This window comes from Vigna radiata, chromosome 3 (genome assembly GCF_000741045.1).
Source record: "Vigna radiata var. radiata cultivar VC1973A chromosome 3, Vradiata_ver6, whole genome shotgun sequence".
Taxonomy (NCBI): domain Eukaryota; kingdom Viridiplantae; phylum Streptophyta; class Magnoliopsida; order Fabales; family Fabaceae; genus Vigna; species Vigna radiata.
In genome coordinates, this window is record NC_028353.1 from 4,692,018 (window position 1) to 4,708,055 (window position 16,038).

Below are 16,038 nucleotides of genomic sequence, written 5' to 3' on the forward strand. Positions count from 1 at the left end.
TCTATTTCTTAATAAAGATAAAATAAATAAACAATAAAATTTCTAAAAGTAAATTATTTTTAAAAAAAATATAAAAACCTAGAGAAAAATATTCTAAAAAATGTAACTAGTACTTATCCTTATTTAAATGAACAATAAGTAAACTGAAGACTATGTTGGGATTGAGAATGTCATTAAAGAGGAATAAGAACCATCAGACTTAGTAATAATTTTTTAACGATGGATTATATCTCACTATTTTATTAGATTTTTATATTTAAAAGAGACAGAAACTATTCCATAACCATTGTAAAAGAAATTGTTAAAAAAATATTTTCTCAAGAATAAATATGTTTTTAATATTATGTAAAATATATTATGTAATATTGAATAGGAATAATGACTAGAGAGATAGAGGAACGGTCACTGCAACGTCCTCCCTTGGTCATACCACCAGCTTGAAGGTGATGGAGGCGCAAGGGTGGTTGCTCCGGTGCTTCCCGATCTGAAATGGAGCATAAACAGAGAAAAGAAATGGCTCCGGCGGTCACCGGTGTCGCGATTAGTGCTGCAACGGGATACTGGTGTGGTGCCATGGAAAAGAGGCGTTGCTCCATATCTCGATTTGGTGAAGATGAAGACAGTGCGTGCGGGGAAGATGGGAAATAAGAGTGTTATCGACGGTGCAAGGGACGTTACTGGGCGCATCGTGAGGCAGTGACTTTGGTCGGAGGCGTTCAGGCTGAGTTGTTGCTTTGGTTTGACGGAGAAGATGGCCACAAATGGAGGAAAGAAGAAGCTGCTCCGCATGAATGATGAGGAAGGAGGTGCACAAGCAGTGCTGACGAAGCACTGCCAATGACCATTGTCGCCGGTGATGTTGACCTGGGTTTCTGGGTGGAGGAGAAGATGACCTATTATAAGTTAATGTGAAGAAAATAGAAATTCGATAGATTTTTTTTTTTTTAATTTAATTTAATGTTATTTTATTTCATTTAAAATAAAATAAAATAATACGTCACATAGAATAAACTTTAAATAGAGACAAAAGTGGAATGTTTTTACTATTTCCAATTTTATATAATACTTGAAGAATAAAAAATATACTTAAAAAATACTAATTAACCTTATATAGTACATAAAGGGGGTTTGAGAATGTTGCCACTCTATATTAACTTATGCATATGTGAAAAATGAGAGTTCATGTATAATTATTAATTATGAATAGTTAATATAATGTGATTCACTTTGGGTGTACATCTCATCTCTTACCATGTAGCTAGCACTTACTAAACTAAAGACATCTTATACTCATTAATTTTATATTTTCAACCTCTTCAACATTGAATTCATTATTAAAGTTTTAATAGCCAAGAGATATAAAGATAATTTTAATTAGGTTCATAAATGCATCTATAATCTTGATTTTCCTCTTCTATTTTTAATTTATTATATTTGATTTGGTTGCATTACGATATTTATTAATGGTGAAAGGTTGCAGTTGGTATAGGGTAGGAAGACATTACAAAGACGAAAACAGATCATTGCTTTCGGAGGCAGAAAAAGAGTATTCATTACATATTATTTATTTGTGCAACCGCATGAATTGTACGTGTTAACTCAATAATTATATTCATGCAACACGTATTTTCATTTTCAATGACTCTTAGATCTTAATTATTTACAGTATCATTTTTTTATTGTGTATTATAATTATTCATTAACGTCATTTTAAAATATTATTTCTCTTTATTAATATAATTATAGATTATGTTTAATGATTTCATGTAAGACAATTCAATAATTTTTTTTATCTTGATATCAATGTTTTTTAATCATAAACATAACAATCATATCATCCGTTGCTAATAAAAATATTTCTCATCTATTATGAAAATCTCTATTATTATTAGTTATTAGAGACTGCAAACTTGATGATTATATATTATGAATGTCTTGATCAATTCATTGTTGTAGATAATGTGACAACAAAATCAATCCTGATTATGAAGATGGGCAAACCTAAGATCAAGCCATTTTAGGATGGCTGATGAATTTTATATTGATTGACATTACAACACAATTGTTTCATTGTGAAACATCTAAACAACTTTGGGATGAAACTCAAAGTCTAACTAGTGCGCACACCAAATCTAGAATTATCTATCTTAAATTTGAATTTTACAACACATTGAATGAGACATGAAGATGGAGCAATATTTATATTGGCAAGATGAAAAACCTTGTTGATAAGTTTAAAGTTGGAGGTTTACCAATTTGTAATAGTGATTCAAACACAAAGGTTTGGATTATGATTACAGTTTGTTTGATCGTATTACCATTAGTTGGGTTGAATTGCAAACCTTTGCTGCCAAGAATGAGTCTAAAGGCACCAGATTTGTATCCAAAGTGATCAAAGAGGTGGTAGAGGAAAATGTAGGATGTCTAAACCAATATGCCAGATATGTAGAAGGATTGGTCACACTGTTATACAATGTTATTACTGATTTGACAAGTCCTATACGGATAAAACTTACTCTGTTGATAGTGAAAAACAAGGAGCATAGTGTATTTATAACTTCACCTTATTAAGGTAAAGATCATGAATGATATTTTGACATTGGACCCAATAACCATGTGATCACTAAAGTGACAAAATTTGGGAACTTGGTGAAAATAATGATAAGAATTCTTTACTTGTTGGTAATTGTGAAAGATTGAAAGTAGTCGTCTTAGGATCAACCAAATTGAATTATCTTCTTCTGCACATGTTCTTTATGTTTCAAAAATCACCAAATAATTGTTGAGTATTTCAAAATTGACCGCTGACCACAATATTTTTGTTGAATTTGATGAAAATTGTTACTCTCTAAAGGACAAGAGAAAACTCTTATAAAAGGAAGCTTAAAAATGGCTTGTATCAACTATATGACAATAAAGATTCTTATGTCTACATATCTTTAATTTAATTTAATATTTAAATATATGTTAATTTTAATTTTGTAATTTTATGTTTTATTTCATTTTGTTTAATTTTTTTAATTATATAAGTATTTAATTTTTTAATTTTAATTTTTTGTTTTGTTTTATAAAATATCTTTTATTTATTTTAGTTAAATAAAATAAATTTTAAAATATTAAAATGTTAATATATATTAAAATATTAAATTAAAATGAATATTCATTAATTTTTAAATTAAAAACAAAATTTAAAAGAATATGTTAAACGTTAATTCGAAATTCATTTAACATATTCTTTTAATTTTTTTTTTAATTTTAAATCAATAAATATTTAATTTAATTTAATTTAACAATATAATATATTGATAATTTTCTATTTTAAAGTATATTTATTAAATTAAAGTAAATAAAAATCATTTGAAATAAATAAAATAAAAAATTTTGAAAAGAAAAAAAAAAGATGAATGTTAACAGATTTTGAAATCTGTTAAAATGTCAAACGATTTTGAAAGAGGATGCAGTGTGAGTTTATTAAGAAAACAAAATTATTAAAGTTAATTATTGAATTTTTGGAAAAATTGGAGATGTAGAGAGAAATCATTAGAGGTGTAGGGAGAAACCTCCTTTGGAGAATCGATTTAGTGGGCCTTTGACATGGACTCGTAAAAGCCCAAATGGCTATGGCACAATAAAACATAGACAGTGAAAGATTGCGCAACACAACAAATCAGAGCACACACACATTGATGAATTGGTATGGTGCTTCATTGTAGAGTAGACTAGCTTGCTTGCCTGCAGGAATTAGCGCATCGAACCTATCGGCGTATCCCGGAATCGGGTTTTTCTGTTCAAAAAGTGCAAACTGATACGATCAGATAAGATAAGAAGAGAGGAAAAAAAAAGTTTGTAACTAATTCGCAAATGGCAATCGTGACCGTAGATTACGTTGACCGATGAATATAAAAAAGACGCGATTCGCACCTGCCATCCCCATTGGCATCGCCAGCGCACACATCAAATCAAACAGCCGCAAACCCTTAGTCTCTTCTTCTCGTTGGCGTCCCCTCTGATCCGTGCTGGCAGCGCAGAAGCCATTGCTGGACCTTCCAAACCCTAATAGAGTCACGCAGTCAATTGCGATGTGATGATCGTTCACACGTGACGCTACACGGCACGAAGATGAACACATCCAACGGCATCATGACACAGTCGTCTTCGTCGGGAGCGACACAGTCGCCGGGGCTCAAAACCTATTTCAAAACTCCCGAGGGAAGATATAAGCTTCAATACGAGAAGACTCACCCTTCCGGTCTTCTTCATTACGCCCATGGAAAAACCGTTACTCAGGTTTTCTCTAAACCTGACTCAATTCTCTTTGACATGACCCTTGCTGCTCTTTTTGCTATTGCTTGTGATTTTTGGTGTTAGGGTTGTAGAGACTCGCTTTCTTCATTGTTTATCATGTGTAATTTTATAATCTATCTTTTTACATCATTTATTTTATTTTATTTTGTTTTATTTTATTTCTGCTTTGATTCATTCCTAGGTGTTTCCTTGATATTCATTATATTCTTTAATCTTGATTCATCTGAGTTCTGATTTTCTCTTCTTCTAAATTCAGTCGTGGCGATGTTTTTTTAGGGGAATGTTGGCATTTTGGGATGAGTTACTGACCTTGGCATTCAATTCCACATGTGGTTTTATTGTCTTTTAGCTATTGTTTTGTTATAGTTTCGGGGAATTCTGTAATGCTTTATCTTTGGTTACTGTTTATTGTGTCGACACGATGCTTGTCTTGACATATTAGTGTGCATTACTTGTTTGATTGAACGATTAGGTAACCCTGGCACATCTCAAGGACAAGCCTGCACCGTCTACACCAACTGCGTCGTCCTCAAGTTTCAGTGCCAGCAGTGGGGTACGGTCTGCGGCAGCTAGATTATTGGGAGGAAGCAACGGAAGCCGGGCACTTAGTTTTGTTGGAGGCAACGGTAGTAGCAAGAATAATGGAGGGAACAGTAGGATTGGTTCCATTGGAGCCTCCAGTACAAGTAGTTCAATGGCTAATCCAAATTTTGACGGGAAAGGCACGTACCTGATATTCAACGTCGGTGATGCAATTTTCATTAGCGATTTGAATTCTCAAGACAAGGTATATTATTATTCGGTCTTTGGTTGTTTTTAAGAATTTTGGATTCACTTCATGAGGTGTTTCTTTGTTGCGTGTAGGACCCCATAAAGTCTATTCACTTCAGTAACTCGAATCCAGTGTGCCATGCGTTTGATCAGGATTCTAAGGATGGGCATGATTTGCTCATTGGTTTGAACTCTGGCGATGGTAAAGAAGTCTTTGCTAAACTTTAAATTTTCATGTTTTAAGGAAAATTAAGTATTATGAATTTATTGTTTCTGTGTATTATTGTAGTCTACTCAGTGTCACTGAGACAGCAATTACAGGATGTTGGTAAGAAGCTTGTTGGGGCCCTGCATTACAACAAAGACGGTTCAGTTAATAACAGGCAAGATATGATCATCCTAATCCTTTTGCTGTTTTAATTATGAGTGCTAATTCTTCTCAGAATTGTTGAATTGCCTAATTTGCAAGAGCTCTTTCTTCTTTATGCAAAGAGTACTAGGCCATTGGAATTACGTACAATTCTGAATTTTAAGTGCTTCGTGTGCTGATACACATAGGAGGGAGAGATTCATTCTCGAATGTTGATTCTGACTCAACCTTATAAGCAACAATAATTTTTTCTTTAGAAATCTCTCTGTATTGATTGAGCTCGTACTGTCAGTTTTCAATAATAGATTATAAATTAATATTATGCACGGATGGTTCAACTTAGGTAATTTATATACTTTGACTGTCACTCTGTAATCAAAATGAACAATATAGGTCTTGCTAGTTGCTGATTAAATGGGTGTTCTTAGAGTCTGGTTATAATTTTGTTAAACAATTTGAATTACTTCAAAAATTAAATATTCTTAATTTGTGATTTGATATAATAAATATTTTCCATCTCATTGAAATACTTTCCAATTTTGTTTCCTAACCTAGTGACCTGAGGCCGCTCATTAGAATTCAGGCAAGGTTATTTATTGTTCATGTTATTCTGGTTGCCAATAATGCAGTTGCCTATTGCGTTGTGTACATGCTCATTATGACTCACATATCCTGATTCCTTCCTATCAAACCCTATTCAAGAATAGATGGAAGGTTTTTTGTTTCCTATGGGTTCTTTCAGGATATCATCCTGAAAGCTAAGTATACTATTTCAGTTTGTGAAAACTTGGAAAGATGTGCCTAATTTTTTAGTTTGAATCTCTTGGCGAATGGTGATCCTGGACATGGTGATTTGTCTGATATGTGAATGAAGGTTTGATACAACCATGATCCCAAGGCTCAGGTACCATGCCATTTAATGTGGCTGGAAGCATAGTTGTTAAAATATAATGTCAACTCATGAACTTGTCAAATAGCTCACTCCTGCAAATTGGACTGAGTTGATTGTAAAGTCATTTCTTGGTGAACTCAGAGGTGAGATCGCTTAAAATTCCAAGTTCATATGAGAGTTGGTAGGTTGACCTCCACATCCATTTTATAATGGTGCTGCACCATTTAATTTCTCCAAGTAGTATTGCCTGTTATGTCACCCTTGGCTCATTTCGCACCCCACTTCTTGATTATCCCTTACTATTTGTGATTGCTGCTACTGCTGCTTAGTTGTTCTGCCGCTGCTAGATATTTTTCTGCATTTTTGGTAGTTGCTTCATTGCTGATGCTGGTAGCTGTTTCATTGTTGCTTGATCTGTGAGAAAAGTGCATCACAGAAGTTGGCAACCTTGAGTGAAGCATGTTTATGAGATATTAGTCTCATAGATTTTTAATTATTCATCTATGTTCATTTTTACAATTTTAGAATTTTTTTGTCCTATCCTTTTCATGTCTGTTTGTTCTTTAAATTTCGACCAAAAATAATTGTAAATATAAAAATTGATAATTGATTATGTCTAAGCATTTTCTATGATAATGACTATGGTTAAGGATCTATTCTTTTAGATTATTTGATTCCTTCTAGAATAGGGGTGCTATTCAAATTCAGTTGATTAGTCGGCCTAAAAGATGCTCTGAGTTGAGCCAATAACGAGAACATGGTTTTCCCAGTCAGTGGAAAAGTTTGTTTAATGGTGTCCACGAGGTTTGTCTTAAATGTATTACTTAAGTCAGTAAATTACGTGAATGATGATATCAGTGGTTGTAATGCTTTGCATTAAGTGGTAGAGAAGTTAGAGATCAATATCTGAATTGTGAATTGTTATAGTTGTATGGCTAACTTCTAGAGCTTTAATTTAATGTGTTGGAATATTATGCCAAAGATTCTGATTGCAACTCTTAAATGGTTTTGAGTTGAACAGTCGTTGTACATGCATTGCTTGGGTGCCTGGAGGTGATGGTGCTTTTGTTGTTTCTCATTCTGATGGTAATTTGTACGTGTATGAGAAGGTAAGTATCAATTATCTGTAGAGAGTCTTATTTTATGGTTCACTTAGAATGTGATATTTCTTATAGTAAGTTACGAAGATATGTAGCTTTTCTTTCCCATTTCAGAACAAAGATGGTGCGGGTGATTCTTCTTTTCCAGTTGTAAAAGATCAAACTCAATTTTCTGTTGCCCATGCACGTTACAGTAAGGTATTGAGTTTAATGAATTTTTTACTTCTAAATAACTTACTGATACAAAACTTACTTTTCCCCCCTTGATCTGACTATCTATATATTTTAATTTTTCTGTAGTAAATTCAGCCTATATCACTTGTTAGTAATGACTGCTTAGTTCATGTAGAACTTTGCAGCTTTCTCACTCGATACTACTAATACATCAAAGGCATAATTAGTTTTTGGATGATATGAACTCTACAGCTTGTAGTTCTGGAGAATATGTGACCTATATGTTTTTTAAATGTTGACTTTTGCAGAGTAATCCAATAGCCAGATGGCATATATGCCAGGGTTCAATTAACAGTATTTCTTTCTCAATGGATGGAGCATACTTGGCAACTGTTGGACGAGATGGTATATCCATTTTTATCCTCAGCATGAAATATCTACTCGTTTCCATGTCCTTAAAAAGACAATCTCAGTTTATTTTACTTACTGCGTCCAGGTTATTTGCGAGTGTTTGATTACTCAAAAGAACAACTTATCTGTGGCGGGAAAAGTTATTACGGTGCTTTGTTATGCTGTGCGTGGAGGTTAGTCATGCTTGGCCTAGTCAATTTATTAATGAAAAGGGAAATTGTGGATCTTTCCTATTTCTTTTGTTTGCCTCTTACTCTAGACTTTATAAAATAACAATACTTTTCTTGCATTAGATTTTTTTTTTTTTTTATTGATTCTTATTTCTTTTTAATACAAATTCATATTTAAAAATCTGCTTTGACAGCATGGATGGAAAATATATTTTGACGGGAGGGGAAGATGATTTAGTTCAAGTTTGGAGCATGGAAGATCGGAAGGTTGTGGCATGGGGTGAGGGACATGGCTCGTGGGTAAGTTGCGGTTAATTTTTAGCAGTGGCAACTTTTTCTATATAGGGCTTATTTTGGTTCGTTTCACATGCTGTGATCAGGTCAGTGGAGTTGCTTTCGATTCATATTGGTCATCACCAAATTCAAATGACAATGGAGAGACCGTTGTGTATCGTTTTGGTTCTGTTGGTCAGGTACGCAGAAAAAAATGTTTTCATTCTAGATTTTACTTTTCCTTTGTGTCGCTTTTCACTCAATGTAAAACGTATATATATATATATATATATATATATATATATATATATTCCTAACTTGGTTCTTTGTGTAGTGGTACTAAAAAATTCCCTCATGATTTTGCCCTCTTGGCCTCTGTTAATAGAAAGTTTTAAAATAAAGTTGTTTCCGCTTGCTTTGAAATTGCAGATTGTTAGATAGATTTTGTTTAAAATATTTTGATAGTGGGAGTTGAGTAATTATTGAAATTTGGTGTCAGGATACACAATTGCTTCTATGGGACCTAGAAATGGACGAAATCGTGGTGCCGTTGAGGCGGCCAGCTGGTGGATCTCCAACTTACAGTACTGGAAGCCAGTCATCACACTGGGACAATGTGGTCCCATTGGGTACCTTGCAACCTGCTCCGAGTATGCGGGATGTTCCAAAAATATCTCCGTTGGTTGCTCACCGTGTGCATACTGAACCGCTCTCTGGCTTGATATTTACCCAAGAATCTGTGCTCACTGCCTGTCGGGAAGGTCATATTAAAGTCTGGATGAGGCCAGGGGTTGCTGCTGACACCCAATCAACCAACTCTGAAAACTTGTTAGCCACCTCTCTCAAAGACAACAAGCCTTCACTCTCAACCAAGATCACCAATTCTCCCTACAAACAATGACTCACACTGTTTGGTCCAACTTCTTATTTTTAACTTTTCTTCTCCACTGGGCCAAACAACATTTATATACAACTTATTAAATTTTTAAGCAACTTATTTTATAATGTAAATCTCTTCAAAAAAGTAGTTTTTAGATAAAAGCTACTTGGAGCTTTTTTTGTTAAGCCTCCTCTCTCAGTTATATTTATTTTTCCTTTTTCTATTCTTTTTCTAAAACATCATTTTGGACTGCTTTCTCATTTACTTTTTATGCCCCTTCATTTTATTTTCAGGCCCATAAATCTTTATCCTTACGCCTCAACCTTGCCTCTTTTTCTTTCTTAACTTTTCTAAAACTCTCAATGAACAAACAACTCTTGTTACACTTTTTATTTCCTTGCTTCTTAATCGGAGAATTCCGTCACCATTTTTTATTATAGACTTTCACTAATCCTTTCGTCAAGGCCTTTTTCTACCTTTCCATATACACACGTTTATTATTTTTTATAGTATTTATATATTAGTTGCTAATTAATAATTTTTTATGTAACACCTGTTTTAATAATAATAATTCTTGAGGGCTTTAAAATAAATAACATTTATATATAATTATCCGAGATATTTTTCAGCCATTGTTTAAAATTAAGAACAGCGAAAATCTAAAAGTTGAAAGCAAATGTCCTAATTTGGAAGGTGAAGGACGGCGGAATCGTGTTGGCGGTCATTGTTGATAGGTTGAAATACATCTGATAAAGATAAAGTCACATCGTTTACAAATTCGAGAAAACTAGCAAACTTTTGTATGTTTGTATTGTGAAAGAGGTTCCAGAGTTTGTCCTTATATATGTCTGCAACATTAAAACCCATTTTTGAAATGGAAGTTACTTAAAATACATTTGTCTTTGTTGGATGAGTTTAGATCTAACTTTAAACTTTTTACTTTTGTACCATTTATTTTGGGATGTGGGAATTGTTTGAAATAGTAGTTAGTGTTAACATAAAGGATGAAAGTGCTTTTCTAAATATTAATAAATTATGTGATTGGAAAGTCTACTGTGGAGTTCCATAGCCATTCGCCATGGGATAATTGCTTCCCTTCGTAACTGATTTTCTATTGTCATTTAATATTTTTCATTCTTTTTTATGTAAGGAGAAAAATAAATTACAAGGGAAATTTATGTACATGTCATGAACTAAAGTTTTTTTTTTCTTTTTTTCAATTTTGGTGAGATATTAAATTATTAGAGGGAGAAGATATCCTTAGTTTGGCATTTCATGAAACTCGAATTGTTGAAATAAAGTTAAATATTATTTGTACACAGATATTTGAAGATAAATAGGCTGGAATAGGATTAAAAAAGTTATATTTATACATCTCTTTCCTCTCTGTTTTCCCTTGATGAAAAAATTGTGGGAAAATGGAAAAAATTTAATGTTCAAACTGGAAGAAAATAAATCGATTAGAATTTGTATTCTCCTATATTTATTTTCCTCTCAATGTCCGAGTATTTGTAGAAAGAATTATAAATTTTAGGCTTTAATTACTAAGTTATTTGAAATCTTATTTTAATTCAATTTTCCCTCATTAATATTTGTGACAAATAAAATAGTGTACTATTTATATTTAATTTATTTCAATTAATCATTTAACAATAATTTTTTTTCCGATTTTATTTTATCTCAATGTGATTTCATTTATTTTAATTTCTCTATTTAGATATAATTTATCCTACTTACATTTCATTTTTAATATAATTTATCCCACTTATATTTTATTTTATATTTACTTTTATGACTAAGATTAAAAATATAAAAATATAATTTTATCAATTAAAATATTTTTTTAATTAATATAACTTATTATATCATTCAACTACTTTTCATAAATTTTCATTTAATTTATTTTCGTTTTTGATTATCTTTTTAATAATCCAAATAATCTAACTTTCACTTATTTTCCCTCAGAAAATTGCAGTACTAAAACAATCTTTTATATCTTTTCAACATTGATGAGGCAGCAGCAGCTCCTGCGAACCATACTGCTGATTCAACTGACCAAGCCATTATTTAAACTCCTTAAAAATGAAAGAAAGTTCAACACATTACAACTTCAACTTATTGACCATGGTTTTATGCCTTCAATCAATCATTTGTTTGAATGCAGATAGATGGAACCTTTTCTCAGCTTCTTGAAGAAAAAGTTATTACACAAGCAAGCAAGAAAAAGTTACCAGTATTACAGAATTTAGTGTATCAGGTTGAATTACCGTTAAATGATACATCTGATTAAGAAGTGTGAGTAAGAGCTTATTTTAATCCACTGCCAACTTTCATATAGTTGATGAAAGCAAAACCTTGATGATCATTGATCAGTGTATAAAGGCATATGCAGTGATAACACACTGACAACACATGAATTCTAGTGTTGTAAAAGTTTTCACACGGTTTTTGAAAATATATATATATATGATAAAGAAAGTAATAACTCTAGAGTAAAACCAAAAATGGGGAAATGAAGGAAATTGCAGCTTTTGAGAGTTATCAGTTGTAGAAGTGACTTGGTCATTGCGGAAAAGCATCACTAGTTTTGGTAACATTATTTTGCAGAAAAGAATGGACAAATCTTAATCCGATCATTGGAGCGAGAAAAAAAGCATAAAAGTTATTCAGAAAAGTAGAAAAGACAAGTGGCATAAAAAGCTTTATGGGGACATTTTTTGTGACATAACTAAAAAGTTAAGTCAGATTCATACTAACTAACTTTCACCATTTAGAGCCAAATAAATGTATGCGAAATTAAGGGAGAAAAAAATAGCACATGCTTATCTTCAATTTGATGTTTTTTATAATAAAAAATAGCTTTTATGAGATATAAATATTTTAATAATTAAAAATATATTTGGTTAAATATTTCAAGTAAACGATTTATAAATTACAATTTAAATAATTTATTTTATTTGAAAATATTTTCTAATAATTAAGATTTGGTGAATAATTCCTTAGAAAAAGTATTATTAGATATTATTATATTATTACAAATTAAAAAATATTTTAAAATATTATTAGATATAATTATATATTATTGTTAAATAATATATTGTATTTTTTCTTAAAAATATTATATTTATAAATATATAAAAGAACAATGTTAAGGATGAGAATTTTAATAGAAATCATGACAAGTTGAGGAAGAAACGAAGAAAATTTTAAAGGTCGAATTTTGAAAGAAGTGAAAAAAAATAATTGAATAGGAAGAAGGATTTTACAGCAAGATATTGGTTACTAATGTAACAATTCAATTAAATTCTTTATAATAAATAGTTAAATTAGGAAGTAATTAACGCTCATCGTCAATTAAACTAAAAATATGAGAAAAGAATACAAAACAAAAGAATTGTCCAAACTCATACATAAAATTTTAATATTTTTTCCCTTTTTTTCTCAATTTCTTCATTAATAATGCTTACATAATCTTACCTGATCTTATCAACGTAATCATTTTTCATTATTTGTAATACGACATTACCACGCAACCGAATTTTGATAATTAAAAACTTAAATAATACACTTAAAATTTATATATTTAAAATTATTATTACTAATACAAAATTAATATATAATTTAATATAATTATAACCAATAAAAATACACATATATAAGTTTTTATTTTTGTTCTTTCATATTCTTTAACTCATTTATAATTAAATCAAAACTAAAATTTTTAAATTTTTTTTCAATATAAATAGAAAGACATTTCAAATAATTAATATGAAACTTTTTACTTATAATGTTTTAATTTTTAATAAAAACACTCTCGAATTGAATAATTTAATTATTAATATTATATTTTAGAATATGTAAAAAAGTTAAACTAGTATTATTTTCATCTTTATGAATAACTTTCTTTTTATCACTTTTAAAAATAATATATTCTTTTATTATTCACAATATACTTGTTTAAAAAAACAAATATAAAAATAGTTTAATATAATTAATAAAAAATTAAGAGTTACTAAAAAAATCTATAATATTAAAAATCAATTATAAAAGAATTCATAATACGTACTTCTTTTTATATATAAAAAAATTAATATAAGACTGAGTTTCATATATTTATTATAACAATTTCATTTTAGAAATTTTTTTCAAACTATATTTTATTTCATAACCTCATTCATAAACGATTCAAACATTATATATATTATATCAAACATATATTAAGTCATCAATATAATTATTATTCACAAAAACATAAAATAAAGAAACTCAAAACTCACCATAGGAACATGACGTTCAATGTTAGAAAATTAGCGTTCACTTCTAGAAAATTACCTCTTAATACCAAAAAACTACCTCTCAACGCCAAAGCCACTAGAATGTGGCGCTAAACGATAAAAAAATACCCCATAGTGCCAAAATCATTGGAATATGGTGCTCAACGCTAGAAAACTACCTCATAACGCCATATCAGTTGACAACAACTAGATTTCTAGTTTTAGTGCACATGTGACTCGTTTCAACAGATCAAATGTGTTCTCTAAACACTAAAATTTATGCTAAAACATGTTTATAGTTAAAATGGATTACCACTTTGCTTATTAGTCTCAAGACTAGGTGCATTAAACCATTTGACATCTCCAAAATTATACCCAAACTCAAATCTACACTTTCTAACACCAATTTATGTAAACTAAAGGTTTTAACAAGTCATAATGGACTTAATAACATACTTCAATGCCTCATATTCATCACAACCTCTATACTTTGAGTTTACACTATTTATACCTCCAATTTGAACTAAAACGTGACAAAATAACAATCTAAGAACCATGTATCTATTCCACCTTAGATTTATCCTAACTCAACACCTAAACAAGTCCCAAATGATTTAAGAACTGGCCCTAAAACACTAGTTTCACCATCTAACCATTTTCTCAAAACTCAATTGCCAAAACCCCTAAAAATACACTTTAGGCAATAATTAACATGCCAAAATGACTATCATCCCATTTTGAACCACCTATCAACTGATTCTCATCTGAAACAAGTTACAAAAGGCCAAATTAACTTTCATAAACCACAAATCGTCACCTTAAACTAATATTTTATTAAATCACCTCTCAAACCTCCATTTTAGACCAAAATTGACCTATAATTCTACTCATATTTTTCTCCTTAACATTTTAACCAAAATTAACACCAATAACATCACACCAATTGCATTCACTAGCTTACTCCAAGTTCATACAGAAAATACACAAAGGATCAAGTAGCATTCGTCCATTATTCCCAATCAAACACAATTAACACTAAAACAAACATTTTGCACATAACCAACAATATACTCAACAACATGCATACTCACAATCACAAAATCATACATTATAATTGAATTTAAATACAAACACTAGTTTCCTTTGCCTTTTTAGAAGACCAAAATGTTCTAGAAGATCCTATACAACTTTCATAACTCGAAGAGCTCTATCTGCACCTATATACAATAAAATCATGATCAAGGTATGTCATTATTACCACTGATCAGTAAATAAGCTAAAAGAATACTCAAACCATACATGCGACAGAGTCAAACATCACAGGCATTAGAAAACATAAAGCCAAAGAAAATAGTAGAAACTGACTTACTTTATTTGAGAAACTGATGAGGTAAAGTTGAAGATCCCACTGCGAGGATTATATGCATAGGCGGTCTTCGATTTCCAAATAGATGAATAAGGTGCAAAAGAGAAGACAAATAATTCTAAAAAAGTGATTTTTAGAGAAATGATATGTTTAAAATAATAAAACTCGTTTATAATGAGAGTATTTATATTAAAACTACTTAATATTAAAACAATTAAGTCTTGTTATTTTTAATCCCTACCACTTCTAATATATCATTTTCTAAGTTTTCACACACAAAATTATATTTTTTTTCATAAAAAATAAAACAGAAATGAAAAATTAAAGTAAAAGTAATTAGTTTGTCTAATTTCATTTTTTATTTGAAAAAATAAAAAGAAAACAGACAATGAGTATAATTTATGAGAAACTAAAAAATACAATGAAAAAATAAAATAAAAAATTTAATAAATATTTTTATTTTTTATTGTATTTAATTTTATGTTTTATTATTTGTTAACATTTATGATTTATAAAAGAAATTAAATATTCTATTTTAATTTCTATCCATTTTCAATATATATCAATATAATTTAAAAATTAAAAAAAAATGAAAATTCAAAAACATGTATATGCATAAAATTAAAAAAATATAAAAATTTGACGGACCGTGTCACTCCTCGCCCCCCTAAAAGTTCCGTACTGCACGTGGCAGTATGAGAGTAGTTTAATGCGAAAGAACTACAACAAAAACTGAAAAAATTTAGAAAGTGAAAATTAATATTTTTTTAACTTGAAGATATTAAATCAAATCCCGAGAATTAAAGGTTGATAAAAAATAGTTTTAAATACACGTTTTACTTGAAAATATATTAAACTTTTTTTCAATTCTATAATTTCTTTACTTTTATTTTTGTAATATTTAAAGCTTTTTGTTTACCCTTATAAAGAAAGGTTCTGACACAAATAATTTTTTACGTAAGTTCATCACTTGAGACACTCGTGAAATCGTTTCTGTAATGAAAAACCTAATATAAAATATTTGACTATTAAAAAATTCACAAAAAAGAATA

The 16,038-nt window shown here is 30.1% G+C and overlaps 1 protein-coding gene across 1 annotated transcript; it reads left to right on the forward strand.

The window, feature by feature from the left end:
- The first annotated feature begins 3,662 nt into the window (after positions 1-3,662).
- LOC106757854 (WD repeat-containing protein 20-like) lies at positions 3,663-9,610 on the forward strand. Its single transcript, XM_014640684.2, has 11 exons — positions 3,663-4,287; positions 4,778-5,092; positions 5,170-5,278; positions 5,366-5,459; positions 7,360-7,447; positions 7,553-7,636; positions 7,921-8,017; positions 8,109-8,196; positions 8,388-8,493; positions 8,574-8,666; positions 8,966-9,610. The coding sequence occupies exons 1-11, from the start codon at positions 4,120-4,122 to the stop codon at positions 9,365-9,367; spliced, it is 1,644 nt and encodes a 547-aa protein (XP_014496170.1). The 5' UTR covers positions 3,663-4,119; the 3' UTR covers positions 9,368-9,610.
- The last annotated feature ends 6,428 nt before the right edge of the window (positions 9,611-16,038 follow it).